This window comes from Corythoichthys intestinalis, chromosome 2, assembly GCF_030265065.1.
Source record: "Corythoichthys intestinalis isolate RoL2023-P3 chromosome 2, ASM3026506v1, whole genome shotgun sequence".
NCBI classification, from domain to species: Eukaryota; Metazoa; Chordata; class Actinopteri; order Syngnathiformes; family Syngnathidae; genus Corythoichthys; species Corythoichthys intestinalis.
Window position 1 is genome coordinate 28,414,086 of NC_080396.1, and position 14,569 is coordinate 28,428,654.

Consider the following 14,569-nt stretch of genomic DNA (forward strand, 5'->3'; position numbering starts at 1 on the left):
ATGGCGGATAAATGTACATGTTAAATGGTAATACAAACCAGGATTTGAAGATTCATGAACATGGACTTTGACATAAGGATGTTAGCTTTGTTAGAAGGGAAAATTAGAAAAACTAAGCAAACAAACTTGACCACTGCTAGCATAAGTGAACATGTACAAACCTGGAAGGTGGAAGGCCCATGAGCCAAGCTAATGTACTAATGTGGTATAATGGCACAGGCTGTGGACTTCAATACGATTATCAGGCTTGATACCAAATTTAACACATTAAAAAAAACACTTTGGCCTTTGAGAGCATTTGAAGTCTCACGTTCTCGAGTTCATTCATTTTTTTGTCACCAATTCCAGGAGGGCATAAAGGTTGTTAATCAGTGTCCGACCAAGACATGATAGAAACTATTTTTCATTCATATGATTATTAAGGGGTGTTCCAATAAATCGATTATTAGATGCAACGTGATTCGACACGTTACAATTCGATTACGATTCGTAAATGTTCAAAAACGATGATTTTCCCTCATAACTTTATGACAGACGCTAGTAGCGGAAAGAAATGCAAGGCACGGGTGCCGCCTAGACACCTTTAAAGTGCTTGTGACACGAAAAAGCATGTTTATTTCATAATACACGTGGTATTTTATGCTCCTGAATGATATGGACCGCTTGGATGTGTGTGGAAGCGATCGCTATATTTATTTAGTTTTTTGAATCCCGCGCCAGGAAAATGAGTGACTTCCGGCTTCGGTCTCGCATTGAGGAGGAGGGCGCTGTGACGTGTACGGTAGAAGACGTCCTCTTCACGCTACAGTGTACTGTTGTGTATGAGGACGAAGGATTCAGCTGATTTTGCGGATTAATACTTTTATTTTTTGCATCACGCCAGCCAAACGGCTGCAGAAAAATCATTCTGTATGCGGGAGAGGCGTATGCGCCTTTTTGGAGTTTCAAAAGGTTCCCATTCACCGTGGATATTTACTGTGGGACCATTGGACTTACAAGGAAGTGAGTAAACATCTTGTTTTGTATTATGCCAAATACGAATACAGTGATTACAAAGTAAACACTATAAAATTCCTTTAAATAAAGGACTACTTACGTTTGATCATTGATAGGCATGTAAAAAGCTATCCTCACGCTAATTAGCAGTTAGCTGTTAGCACGTTAGCTACACAACAATTCCAGCCACCCTCCTCCAGGGAACGAACTGTAAATTGCTCTCCGCCGGGCGGTTTGCCGATCCGCAAAGAAACTCGACAACCGGGTCGTCATGTCAAATAATCCAGGCTAGTTATGTGTGATTTTCCACTTCGAAGACTTTGAAACATCCCTCGGTTCGGGTTAGCATGTCGGCTAGCTGTCACTCCTTCTGGTCTGTTTACATTCTCCGAAGCCGGGGAAGGGAAATGACATATGTCCGATTTAGGTGTCATAAAATATCGTTCGGCAGGTGTGACAGTAAAGGTAAAGTCGACTGTTTTGACCATTATGGAGTAATTTTGCCATGTCGTCTTGAATAAATGGATTTTTATTATTTTATATTCCATTTAGCACAAGTTATTTGTCATGACCATGCCATTTATTTAGCAATTGGGGAAAGTACTTGGGTAAAAAGAATATCCTGTAAAAATATTGAAGTAAAGAGACAGAAACAATGACATTTTGCCGCTCTCTTCGTCGCGTTTTCCTCATTGTGAATAGTTCCCCCTCGACGGGCTGACTGGTCCTTCTCAAGCCATTTATATAGCTATTGGGGAAAAATACTTGGATAAAAAGAATATCCTGTAAAAATATTGAAGTAAAGAGACAGAAACAATGACATTTTGCCGCTCTCTTCGTCGCGTTTTCCTCATTGTGAATAGTTCCCCCTCGACGGGCTGACTGGTCCTTCTCAAGCCATTTATATAGCTATTGGGGAAAATACTTAGATAAAAAGAATATCCTGTAAAAATATTGGGAGTAGAGAGACTGAAACAATGACATTTTGCAGCTCTCTTCGTCTCATTTTCCTCGTTCTGAACAATTCCCCCTCAATGGGCTGAATAGTAAAACCAATGAGCCTAGTCTACCGCTGACGTCATCCACCTGTTGGGGACGCTAAAGCCCTATAATTGTAGGCGTGGCTAACCGGCAGATTAAAAGACTAATTTCTCGTCATCTGCGCTTTGCTAAATTGTTGTATATGGTCGAATCGTCTCAAAATATGATTCTAATTCACATAATAATGCCATTTAAGACTTTTTTTCTGGTGTCGTATGCTCTTTAACGGACGTATGCACAACATGAATGTGAAGAGAATGCCACCAGCGCCAGGGGGCAGTGCCTTCTTGTAAGAACACTAACATGAACATAATTACTGATGAGAACGACACAACAGTCAATGCTAATTATAATTCTATAGGACAGAATAATTGGTCAGGTACATCCCAGTAAATTGCTCTCCAAATGATTATGTACGTCTCTGCTTTTGCGTAATTTCCCTAAGCATACCTGTCATAGCAGTTGATGTCATCCAACCAGCAGCCCTGCTTGACTATCTCCACAGTGCCAGAAATATTCTTCCATGTGGCAAAGCAGTGCCGCCTCTTGTCCTTGTCACCATAGCATGGTTCAGTGCCACTGCGGTTGGTACGTTCCTTCTCCCAGCTGGAGTTGTAGTAGCTGCACTCCTGAGTCTCTGAGCGTCCCAGGATTGCACCTGCCATGGATGTAAACAACAGAAGTGCAAATCTCATTAGCATTTTTATACAAATATAAATTCTTTTACACATTAACAAGGCAACAGGCCACCAAATTCAATTATTAACGCAACCCTTCGCTCTTCAGTGATTCCTTGTCTATGCCTTACTTAATTCAGCCCTGTGCAAAACAAGGTTTACAAGAGCATCTCATGAATATCGAAAACAACTGCGTTCTATAATAGCCTTCAACAATATTAAAAGGAAACAAGGTGATCTTTGTATATAAAGAGTTTCACCAGTATAGACCCTACTCACCTACGTCACAAAATGACGTGTCGCTGTATCCGGCCGCCATATTGTCCGTATTTTTTAAGACTTATTCTCATTGTTTTCAATTAGTCGTGCAAGTTATAGAGCAATTCATGGAAGCCCCGGTGTTATCTGACGCTGTTAACTCATTGGATGCGTTGCATAAAAGGCATTATGTGGAAAAGCTTCAGTTTATCCATTCGCCAGATCCATATTTGATGCCTAAATTTATGTTTTTCGACCCGCTGTCTTCGCCGTCTTTGCCTGACATCTGCTAGCTACCCTGATATTTACAACTATCTTGTCCACACAAAATCAGCCTATTCTCAAGAAAGTTTGAAAAACTTTAAGAGCTTGGAGGCTTATAAATACTTCGTTGCTGGTTGGGTGAAACAGGTCCTCGTCCACGAAAATTCAGCAGGAATCTATCGTGTGCTCGGGAAGGTGAGCCTAACCTAACCCTAACCCTAACCTATTCATTCATTCAGTATTTCATGTCATTTGTCAATGGAGCTAGGGCTTTTAATGTTTATATGGTTTAGCGATAGCACTCTCACTACATACATATATAATATGTAATAAATATGAAGTGCGATAGCACTACTCCAGATTGTCCCTAGTTGAATTTATTTTTTGGCTTTTGACCTCAATAATGAAATTGTAAATTAATTGTATGACAACTGTCTGATTATCCCCTTATAATTATATATTTTCAGGTAGTTCATTCACAACGTCTGAGTGTATGTTGTCGGCGATTAGCCTAGCAATGATCTTGACTGTGGTTGTCAGCCCAAAACCCTCTAAATATATATTAAATGCATCTTACCAGATATAAAATGACTACTACATAATCTGTGGTAGTCGTTTGGAGCCCAGTTTTCTCATCGAATTGCAGCAGTCAATCTCGGTCTCCTCTCCGGGTCTCTCGGAATACGGTAAAACTTCAAGTCTCTCCGTCTATTTTCTCTGTTTTTGCAACCGACCGCCACACACGACCTCACCATTTTGATTATTAATGTTAACGAGCAGAAAAACACGCCATAATAGGAGGAATTTACGAAGCGCTAATGCATTAACATGACGAGTATACGGACAACATGGCGCGGGGGCGTGGCTGTGATGTCATGTGAGTAGGGTCTATAGGATTAGGTTTTTGAGCTGACGATCTGGAGATAAAACTTGTCTAAAAATAAAGGGAGTGGCATGCTTGGCGTGGGCAAACTAAACTGGGTCTTCTGGCAAAACTCTTTGCATGCCAGTCGTTGTGCAGTTTGTTGCGCAAAGTAAACAAATGTGCTGAAGGGCACAAACACAATTAGGGATGCAGTGATAACTGACAACATACAGTAATCTAGTGTAGCCTACACTATGTTACACAATGGTGAGCCAAACTTTTTTCTTCAGGTGCACCAGCACAAAATGTAGGCGCACCCACATTTTTCATTGCATTACATTTAACGCCATACTTTCAATCACTCCCCATAACGTTCATATAATTTATTCGTCTTCTAAACCGCTTATCCTTACGAGGGTCGCAGGGGTGCTGAAGCCTATCACAGCTAACTCCAGGCAAAAGGCGGGGTACACCCTAAACAGGTTGCCAGTCAGTCACAGGGCAAATATAGACACACAAGTTGACTCAATCATTCATGAACACACTCACACCTACGGACAATTTGAAGTGTCTAATCAGCATACCAAGCACGTTTTTTTCGGATGTGTCAGGAACCTGGAAAAAACCCACACAGGCACAGGAAAAAAATGCAAACTCCACATAGGAAGGCCAGGAACCCAAGACCCCAGAACTATGAGGTTGACGTGCGAACCACTGTTCCACCATTCCGCCTTCATAATGTGAATTATTTTTAAACAAGAACAGGAACCCAAGACCCCAGAACTATGAAGTTGACGTGCGAACCACTGTTCCACCATTCCGCCTTCATAATGTGAATTATTTTTAAACAAGAACAGGAACCCAAGACCCCAGAACTATGAAGTTGACGTGCGAACCACTGTTCCACCATTCCGCCTTCATAATGTGAATTATTTTTAAACAAGAATAACTTAGAAAAATGTTTGTCTTTATTAAATGCTTAATTGAACGAGTCCACTCAAATTCACACACGCTTTGACGCACACTCTCGAGAACCGCCTCTCACTTACGGAATGAGTTATAATAATAATAATAATAATGCATTTTATTTGTAACGCACTTTACATTTGAAAAACAAATCTCAAAGTGCACATTGGCAAAAAAAGAAAATAATAAATAAAATGCAAAAGACTAAGAATAAAACAGTAAAAGCAAAACAGACACAAGCACAGATAAAATCAGATACCAATCAGATAAAAGTAAAACAGTCAAATAAAATTAGCTAGAATAAGCTTTTTTTAAAAAGGTGAGTTTTTAGTCCTTTTTTAAATCCATCCACCGTCTGCGGGGCTCTGAGATGGTCTGGGAGGGCGTTCCACAGACGGGGAGCAGCGGCTGTAAAGGCCCTGTCGCCCATAGTCTTGAGCCGAGTCCTGGGCGGGAGTAGACGGTGCTGTTGGCCTGACCGGGTTCTGTCTGAAGTATGTGATGTGAGGAGTTCGGTGAGGTAGGTGGGGGCTACACCGTGTAGACAGTGATGGGTGTGAAGGAGGATTTTGAATTCAATACGGAGGTGAACAGGGAGCCAGTGTAGGGTGCGGAGGATGGGGGTGATGTGCTCATGTTTACGCACACTCATCAGGACCCTGGCAGCGGTGTTTTGGACATACTGAAGCCTCTGTAGGCTCTTGCCAGGGTTATGCTGAGTTGCAACAGCACACTTACGACTAGGCTGCAAGTTTAATGATGATTAACACATTTGTGCCTTTGATCGTAGAGCTACCGAAGATTCTATGGTAAGATCAAAGCGAGAAACCTGTCAATCATCGTTAATTTTATGTACTAAACTCAGCTGCACTGGATAGTTTTGTCGCACTGCTTAGCAGGAGGGAAGGTTAGAGGCTGTGGCCCTGTATGAGCATGAAGCCGAAAAACAAATATATTTCTTTCATTAAAATCCCAGTCCTTGTCACCAGATTCCCATCCTCTGAAAAATGGCGTGATCAGCCCGATTTCCGATTACGTGACGGGATTTGTGACATCCCTATAAATCAGGGGTCAGTAACCTTTTTAGTGTGGAGTGCCACTTTCAAATTTTCTCTTCGATCAGTGTGCCACACCACGATTAATGATGCACATCTGAATTTTTATATCCAAAAGAGCTGTAATTTTACTCCAAAGAAAAAAACATGGACATACATTGAATTTGTATAACTACCATCCTTCTTTATCAATTAACTAAAAAATAAATGCATATTGTAGAAAATATCAAAACTTGAAAATAAGTACAACAGTAATATTAGCTGTACTGTAGCATCATCTTATGTAAACATATCCCCCCCCCCCCACACACACACACACACACACACCCCAGCAGGAAAAGGGGAACAGGTGTGATTCTTACAGATGGAGCTATTTTAACCATCAAAGTCAGAAATGCCGACTCTTACATTAGGTCTTGTTCACTAGCAACTTAAACAGTGAATTATATGCACAATTTTAGATTTTATATTACAAATATAAAAGATGCCTACCTTAATGCGATCCCTGGCCCTGTTTTCCATGAATGTTCATGTTTTGTCGCGTAGTGGCATTTGACACTTGTGCGACACACAACACTCTCGAGACAACGCACAAACAGACAGAGCTAGCGGAAGTAACAAGCCAACCAGTTGTTACCGGAATCCCCAAGGGGCCGCAGTCCCCTACAGTATGACCGGCTTACTAGTTAAGCGTAGAAGAAGAGGGAGCGAAGCAAGGTGTTGAGAGATCGTTGCGCGGAAAGCGCTGTGAAAAGAGGCTGTGTCCTCCGCTGGTCTTTGTTTTTTTAAAATAAAAGTCTCCAGCAAAACGCCATCCAACGCTTCACTGTGTTTTTATACACATCCCCACCTCTCCGAAGTAAGCAACGAGCCACGTTAATCGCCGGTCCACTCCATACTTCAGTGCGGAGTTGAAAGCACCGCAATTACCAATAAGTGCAGATTGGTAACACAGTGTACTTCCGCCAGCTCTCTGATTGATTGGCTTCGTGACATGTTAGCAGCATGTGCTGAATTGAGCGCGCAGAGAAAAAAAACAACGAGCGCAGGAATCGAGAAATTGAGGAAGCGCTGGAGGTGTGCTCAAAATCCATTATTGCTCGCATATAATGCTATAGGCCAGGGGTGGGCAAACTATTCCACAAAGGGCCACAGTGGGTGCAGGTATTTGTTCATACCCATCATGAGGACAGCCTTTCACCAATCTGGTTTCTTACAAGTGCAATCAGTTGATTGCTGTCAGGTGCTTCTTGTTTCCACTGAAACCTCACTGGTTAAACTGTCTGTGCTGAATCAGTTGGAACAAAGACCAGGACCCACTGCGGCCCTCGAGGACCGGTTTGCCCACCCCTGCTATAGGCAGAGGTAAAGCCCCTAAATAACAGGGCGTGCAACTGAAAATGTCTTAATTTCAGGTAAAAAGGCGCTTTTTTTTTTTTTTTTTTTTTGGCCATGCGCTAGCATGTCACTGGTTAACCCTCCATGTGCCAGTGCAGACACACGTGTCATAGGTTGCAGGCCCCTGCTATAAATAATCGATGGCTGAGATTGAGGTGGTCAATACTCGAGTGTAAAAATTGATCCCAGTAATTTTATTCGCCACGGGGAATCGTTTAATTTTGCCAGCTGTAAGCATCACGTTTTGCCTGGACTACTTTTCAAGGCTGAGTGCGGGGCAACATGCTGACCTCACCTGCGTAGAGAAGGAAGTAATAATATCTGACTTCAGCCGACAGCCACTACAAACTATGCCGACATTGCTACAAACTACTGTACGCCCGCTTGATGCTAAGGTGGCAGTGTCTGATACATCTCATAGATATCACATGTATATGGAACTATTGCGAAACGACAGGCTTGACGGCGTTGGCACATGTATATAGAATTAGATGCGTAATGACAAACTCGCCGGCGTTAGTTAATAGCTGCCATCTTAGAACAGTAGATTTCTAAGCGCAAATAAATAAGATCAACGTTGCTGTACTTTGCTAATGTAACGTTTAATAAAGATACACGATAATATCGGTTACCGATATTTATCGGCCGATAATGGCCATTATGATGTCACACAGATAATCCAGATAAAAAAAAAAAATCAACCAATAATGTAGTCCGATAATTATATACTTGATTTAGCCTCCAAATGTGCGCAACCGAAGCAGTTTTGTCTATTTCTGCACCTCAACCCCTCCCCTCTCTGAAGCCCCTGAGGGAGGAGGGAGTTACACAACAGAAGCAGTTTGAGATAATGGCAGCGGTCACTGGCGTGGCTGGATTAGCGTAAAAAAAAAAAAAAACCCCGAGGCTCTCGCCATCTGCGAAACATGCACTGCATAAGTTTCACGAAGGGGAAAAAAGCGTCCTCATTCAGCCCAAAGCGGGTGGTAAACTCCATCTAATGCTAAACACCGGCACGAAACCGATAGTCGACAAATAGCAGTCTTCAGACGGAGTCTGCCGCTCTGGCCAGTCCTTGGAAGCCGCCGCCACCGCCTCGCCCTAGGCGGGGCGTGTTTCTCCAGTGTTCCCCCACGCTGTGCGCCTCCGTCCGGAGCAGAGCCAGGCCCCGAATATGCCGCTGCGAGCCGGCCGGGGCGGGCGGATATCCGTTACGAACGTAGCTGCCGCCGCCAGTCCAGTTCCACTCATCGAGTCAGACAGAGGCCTGGCGCGGGTGCCTATTTGGCGGCCAGACGGACTGAAGGGCACAGGCGGGAGGAGATTTTTTTTTTTTCCAACAAGAATAAATTCATCCATGCTGCCGTTATTTTCGGCTTAACAAAACTCAGGCACACGCATGGGGATGTGAGCTACAACTCCGGCCTAATAATACTGCCGTGTATCAGCTGAGCTGCCATAAAGCAAGTGTCGTGAGTGCCGCAAATGTAAACAAGCTGCTGTACAATGGATACATGACATCTCCCTCTTTTGAGTTAATCATTTCCAGTGTGCACCAAAGCATATAACATTAGCAATCACTTTTCAAATTATTTAACTTATTTGTCTGCTCAGTTACAGTCACAGTAGATAATCAAAACTTATTAGCATTCATTAACGCTCCTCAATTTAAAAACTGCTTTCAAATAATGTTTTGAACCATACTTATTCTTGAATAAAGAACATTTCTGACAAACACGTTTTTTTAGGATTAAGTATAATAATTTATTGCTTAAAATAAGGCTGTTAAGCTTATTTTCAGCTAGCTATTTTTCTTCCAAGAAATCTGAGTGAAATACACTTGAAGCGCTGGCAGATAATTTCACTTATTTCCTATCGATTCACACTTAAAACTGACTAGTTTTAAGGAGGTGTGTTTTTGCAGTGTAGTAATGCTATATATGTTAGGAATGGCTTACTTTCAGAGACATTTTTGTGCAACCTAGGTCTTTTTCTCTGTAAGTAATTGTTGCCAAAAGTTTACCATTACACAATGTCATACAATCTGTCGTTATTTAGATGTTGAATTTACTAGTTGTTCACATTTGATGTTGAAAAAAGAGCAATAAATTATATTTGTGCACAGTAATATTTTCTCTTGTGTATGTACTTTAAAATTTTACATAAATCTTTTCATAGAATTATCGGTTTGACATTATCGGTATCGGTTGAAAAATGCATTATCGTGCATGACTATGTGGTAGGTAAGAAATAAGATGTTTTTTGTAAGATCTAGAAGGTTTTTGAGTGAAAGCGTGATTTTTTTTTCTAGTCACATCTGAGATGCCATTTTTAGTTGTTTTCAACGATGTACTGTACATTGAAAATGAAGACATTGTCTGAAAATAGTTCAATATTAGGTCAAATGTTTTCGCAAGTATATTTATGTGTATGTTCATATGTATATGCTGTTTACCTAAAAAAGTATAATGTTTTATACGATTACTCGAGAGAATTTTCAGTCGAATACTTGATTACTAAAATATTCGATAGCTGCAGCCCTACTCATAACAGTAAGTAAACGTCTTGGCCTTATGTCTGGCCAGTGTAGGTTGAAGCATTATTTGACGTTATCCGACAAACAGCCCATACAACAAAAGAAAAAACTATTTTCCTGGGCACAAACAAAGCATATTTTTGAGGGGAAATATTTAGTCTCATTTAGCTTCCATGTTTTGTACCTTCGTGGGCTCAAGATTGTGACAGTTAAGAATATTCGTGCAAAAGAAAGGTTACGGGAAAGAAAAAGATTTATGTCTGAGAGTTATGGCTCAGGAAGGAAACATATATATCATACATCGCCCAACTTCTGGCAAATGGACACTGGAACTGCTACAATGCAAATAAATTGAAATTTGATCATAAGGATCGCTGACTGGAAGAGGAAGATGACGACATAACATTAGGATGATGAAACTGCGATTAAATCTACTCCCTCCCCTATAGAACAATGACAAAAAAACTGCTACAGGCTAGCATCTGGTGAGTTTTAATGTCAATAATGGATGTCTGCCAACAACAGGTATCAAGCACCAGAGACAGTCCACCATTATAATAAATCACTCACCAACCCCAACTTTACAGCAACCAAACGAATGGTTCAGCCTTGAAGGAGATCAGATGGTGTCGTGACATGGCTGGGTGGGCTACGTAGTTACAAAGGCTACACTCTTTCCATAGCCATGGTGAGAGGGGGCATTAAAAAGCACCATACTCAGCGACTGAATTCAATCCCTTTAATCCTCGCTGGTATGCTGCAGCGACAAATGCCCATTGGTCTCGACTTCAATAAGCGCTGATGGGCAGTACACTGGACAGGTCAGAGAAGAGCCTGTATTCCTTACCATGAAATACAGCAGTTTGGGAGGAGAGCACACATCCCTGTTTCACTTGTGCGTCATGAGTTGCAAATTGCCACCACATTCCAAACGTTCTTTTGAAGATGAGCTATTCAAAATGCCTCTTTATCTGTTTGAGTAAATGAGAAAGACCTTGTATAGACCCCCCCCCCCCCCCATCTTAAATTGCTTGGAATCATTTGAAGGGTGTTTTAAGTGTCACTTGGGCTTTATAGCTGAAGTGTATATTAAATTTGCAGTGATGGTGCTGTATAACCTGCCTGCAGCACAGGCCATTTGTCCTTATCAAATGGCCAATGAGAGAAGATCAGAGCAGGTGGGAGGGAAGCACAACACGGAAGCCATCAAACACAAGATTTATACCTACGAGTGTGTATGCCTTTTTAGATGATTGTGGATCCAGTTTAGCGAGAGTTCACATGAACCATGAAGCACAACGTTTGATTTCCAGTTGACTCAATACTAAGATTTTATTGACCTCAATAAAATAGGATTTTAACAGGTGCCTCTTTCAATTCTCCATCTCGAGGCTTTATCCGAGTAATTGTCCAAGTTGATTTTTATAAACAATGTACAAGGTTTAGTTCTTGTTTACTTGCTCACCCAGCAAACCAATATGTACTCTGAGAAAATAGGTGACATTGTTCTTTTCTCTGACTGCATTCATTATGGAATGTAAACAGCGAGACTCTTTGCTGTACAAGGACAGGAAATGCCTATGTTCAATTTCAATAATAATCTGGATAAGACATCATGCAACAAGTATCTGATTACACCTGGAATTAGGCCTGTCACAGTAATTACTATAACTTATCAAAAATTGCCAACAATAGTTTTTCAGAACGCGATAAATTACGTGTCATTAATATTCATTTGCACTATTAAATTCTCTCTGAAGGAGACGGGACTCACGCACAAACAGATTAAGTTTTGTAATCCAGAAAAATATAACATTTTGAATACTAGTTATTAGTGTTGCACCGATACCATTTTTTGGCCCCGATACCGATACCATACCGATACCACCCCATTTATATATATATATATATATACATATATATATATATATATATATACAGTGGTACTTCTACATACGAAGTTAATCCGTTCCAGGACCTTGTTTGTAAATCGAAATGGTCGTATGTCGAGCAGGATTTTCCCATAGGAATACATTATAATTCCATTAATTCGTTCCACAGCCCAAAAACCTTCACTAAATCCTTAAAAAATACTGCTGGTACTATTACAAATGGCAATTACACATAGCAAAACAAATAAATTATAAATCAAAATCGGAATAATAATAATAATAATAATAATTCCTGTATTAATGTAACGAATCGGGTTCTAATGTGGCGGATGTTTTTTGCTGACCCTGAACGCACCGCGGGGCTGACGTGCCGGAGACAGACCGGTGAGCTTGAGTTTCACTTTCACTTTGAATGTTTTCTTGAGAACACCGTCAATTGCGGCAGACAGAAGGTGTTTTTGTTTTGAATAAGTTGTGAAATAAATGATAAAAACGTGGGGAAGTTGGCGATTTCTCTGGAGATGTTACCACAATAAGAATTGTCAGCTTAACTTATAAAGACTGGCGAACGATGGTCGGCGGAGGACCGTGGAGATGTATTGTTGAGCCATTTCACGGATGCCCACCCTACGCTCATATTTTTCTGTCATTTGCATCTTCATTTAGAAGGTAAGCATCAACTTTTTCCTTGTTTCACCACCTGTACCAACCTTTTCTGAAACCAGTGTTGATTTGTCACACAAGAAAATCCGCCGTGCATTCGTCTGCGGTGCTGCCATTGTCGTCGTATTTCGAGCATGTCGTCGGATGTAGAAACAAATGGCGAGTCAAATTTTACGTCGGATGTCGAAAAGTTCGTGTGTCGAAGCGATCGTATGTAGAGGTACCACTGTGTGTATATTATATATATATATATATATATATATGTATATATATATATGTATATAATTTATTTATTTATTTATTTATTTTCCCCCCAAAGAGCTACATAATTGGATGTGAAATATTTGCTATCAAGGCTTTGTCAGGCTGTTGCTTACCTTTGCAAAATAGGAAAAAGACTATTACAAAGTATAATACTAGCCCAACAGTAAGAAAGTAACAATAAGTTCATAATAATAATCTCTGAATGAACTGAGTAAACTTTTTTAAACGCTTTAAAGGCCAAACACTGCAACTTTCATGAAATTATTGTCACATTCTGCTGCTGGTTAGATTGTGTTTTGTTGCTGGGCTGTTAGTGGCGGCGTTCCTGACATCGCACCTGAATCCAATGCAGGCTCATCAACGCAGCATTTAAGCACGGGTGAGCTCAGAGAAGGCTGCCGAGATATTTGCTTTGCTGATCGCCATTTGACATCTCGCACTATAGTCTCGCTACATTTGCTTGTTACGCCCCTGCATTGGGTTTTTTCTGTTACTGTGCTGACTCGTTTGTAACCTCTACCCTGTGCAGGTATTTGAGTGTTTTTATTTTGGCTTTTTGGCTTGCTGCCTATCGTCTTAGTTAACCTTCACGTTTGTAGTATTGAGCTCCATCGACCTGCTGTCACGGACTCCTTTTGTTATTTCTACTATCGCGTGTTATTTTTTGTTTGCAATCATTAAATCCTTGTACGTATCCCCCGCTTGTTGTCCGCTTCGAGGTCCAACCTTGTTTCCGCATTTGCGGACGCTAACAATTATAAGTAAAAATAATTGACCACAGCATCCCGTCTCTCTATTAGCCTCCTTTTTTCGGGAGGAGGGGGGACTCCCTCATTTCTATTTCTGAAAGGTGGCAACCCTACTTTGGAAACAGTTCCCAAATTACTGCAGCATTTCTTTAAGTAAAAGACAAAGTAAAGTTGACGTAGTGAACTGACCAGAGATTGTTGCACCGGTCCAGCGCCCTTCCGCTGGATAGCAGTCCTGCTCTTGCAGGCTCAAACTCGTTGTGTTCGTTCACGTTTCGTCTTCAAATGTTTTATCAGGTTCAAGGTATTGAAACTGGCCGATTTAACTCCTCACCTCGAAACTTTCAGGCCGCAAATCTTGCATGCAGCCATTGATTTTAATTGACGGGATTTCTATTTTGAAATAGCGGCCTTGTCATTGGTCAGGAGTAGCTATTGGCCCGTTCTCATTGGTCTGATGCAGGCCAATAGCGATAGCTGCTTGGTGTTCACATGTCATCACACAACATAGAGACAGAGTGTAGTGAGCGCCAGGAGGGAAAAAAAAAGGCTGCGGTCAAATGTTATAATAATGGACCGGTAAATGGTATCGGCGCGGTCTTTGTTGGTACTCTCCGATAACGATGCCACCATTTCGGGCCGGATCGGCGCCCCCTGCCGATACTAGTATCGGTATCGGTGCATCTTTACTAGTTATACATAAACTGTGTAATTGAATTCAGTAAATTATAAGTAACTTTTTTATTGACTTTTGGTCAGTCTTATAGAAGAAAAGGATGCAGTTGAGCTAAACATCTGAAGAGAATGGGTTACAGTCCAAATACATCTTTCTGTAGGTATTTTGTGAATACTAAATGTGCGGCTAGTTAACGTGCTTACTTTTGACATGCTGTATAATTCATTTGCTTGTATAAAACACTCGTGATTTCAATGTGTTTCAGTTAG

General features: G+C 41.1%; 1 protein-coding gene across 2 annotated transcripts in view; it reads right to left on the bottom strand.

The window, feature by feature from the left end:
* Positions 1 to 14,569, bottom strand: part of acvr2ab (activin A receptor type 2Ab) — a 79,885-nt gene that overhangs the window by 38,856 nt on the left and 26,460 nt on the right. For both annotated transcript variants that reach the window (XM_057818159.1, XM_057818150.1), the window contains exon 2: positions 2,488 to 2,695. In XM_057818159.1, coding sequence (XP_057674142.1) covers positions 2,488 to 2,695 — 208 coding nt within the window. The remainder of the gene's footprint in view (positions 1 to 2,487; positions 2,696 to 14,569) is intronic.